The sequence below is a fragment of the Arachis stenosperma genome, chromosome 1 (genome assembly GCF_014773155.1).
Source record: "Arachis stenosperma cultivar V10309 chromosome 1, arast.V10309.gnm1.PFL2, whole genome shotgun sequence".
Taxonomy (NCBI): domain Eukaryota; kingdom Viridiplantae; phylum Streptophyta; class Magnoliopsida; order Fabales; family Fabaceae; genus Arachis; species Arachis stenosperma.
In genome coordinates this window covers 32,472,532-32,473,733 of record NC_080377.1, presented here as the reverse complement: position 1 = coordinate 32,473,733, position 1,202 = coordinate 32,472,532, and the positions used below count along the sequence as shown (strand labels likewise).

General features: G+C 42.7%; 1 protein-coding gene across 1 annotated transcript; it reads left to right on the top strand.

Annotated features, from left to right (window-relative positions):
• Positions 1-361: 361 nt before the first annotated feature.
• LOC130977192 (uncharacterized) lies at positions 362-986 on the top strand. The gene is made up of 2 exons (XM_057902191.1): positions 362-365; positions 475-986. Exons 1-2 carry the CDS (start codon positions 362-364, stop codon positions 984-986), a joined length of 516 nt encoding a protein of 171 aa, XP_057758174.1.
• Positions 987-1,202: the final 216 nt, after the last annotated feature.

The window sequence follows — 1,202 nt, the reverse complement described above, 5'->3', positions numbered from 1 at the left end:
TGCCAAAAGTTTGGTAATATATCCAAGAGGGATGAGATGCCTCAACAGATTATGCTTTTCTGTGAAATTTTTGATGTTTGGGGCATCGACTTCATGGGTTCATTTCCAAATTCTAATGGTCACCTTTATATACTGTTAGCTGTAGATTACGTTTCTAAATGGGTGGAAGCAATTCCTACCCGTACTGATGATGCTAACACTATTGTTTCCTTTGTGAGAAACCATATTATTTGTTGCTTTGGATCGCCACGAGCAATCGTGAGCGATCAAGGCACTCACTTTTGTAACAGGAGACTAACAGGATTACTGAAGAAGCATGGGATAATTCACAAAGTAGCAACAGCCTACTATCCCCAGACCAATGGGCAAGTCGAGGTTTCTAACAGAGAGATAAAACGTATATTACAGAAGATAGTCAAGCATCATAGAAAGGACTGGAGCACCAGGCTCCAAGATGCGCTTTGGCCATATCAGACAGCATACAAGACACCAATCTGGATGAGTCCCTTCCGCTAGTTTATGAAAAGGCCCGTCACCTCCCAGTTGAGGTAGAGCACAAAGCCTTTTGGGCGGTAAAAGAATGCAATATAGATTTTGGAAAAGCCGGAGCTGAAAGGAAGTTGCAACTGCAAGAATTAGAAAACCTTCGTCTAGAAGCTTATGAGAACTCCAGGCTGTACAAAGAGAAGGTGAAGGTTGTGCATGATAAGCACATCAAGAGGAGAGAGTTCCAACCTGGGGACTTAGTCCTCCTTTACAACTCCAGATTAAGGCTTATTCCAGGCAAGTTGCGATCAAGATGGGACGGTCCCTATCAAGTAGAGAAGGCGGAGGCATACGGAGTCTTTCACTTGAGTCATCCTTCAAGCTTTGAATTCATCAAGGTCAATGGACATCGCTTAAAGCTATATCATGGTGAGAAGATGCAGAAGAACAAGGAGCTAGAGATCTTCCTCTTGGAGGATCCACCAACAGCAGGAGACTGAGCTAGTGGAGCGTCCAACTTAAGGACATTAAAGCAAAGTGTTGGGTGGGAGACAACCCACCATGGTATGATTGTTCCGTCTCAGTCTTAGTTTTATTTTACTTTATTCTATTTTTATAGTGTTAATGACCCTTCTCTTAATCTCTGCATATAGACTGCATTCACATTTGTATTTGCATTCTACACAAAAAAATGGCACGTGACGCGATAGCGTCGT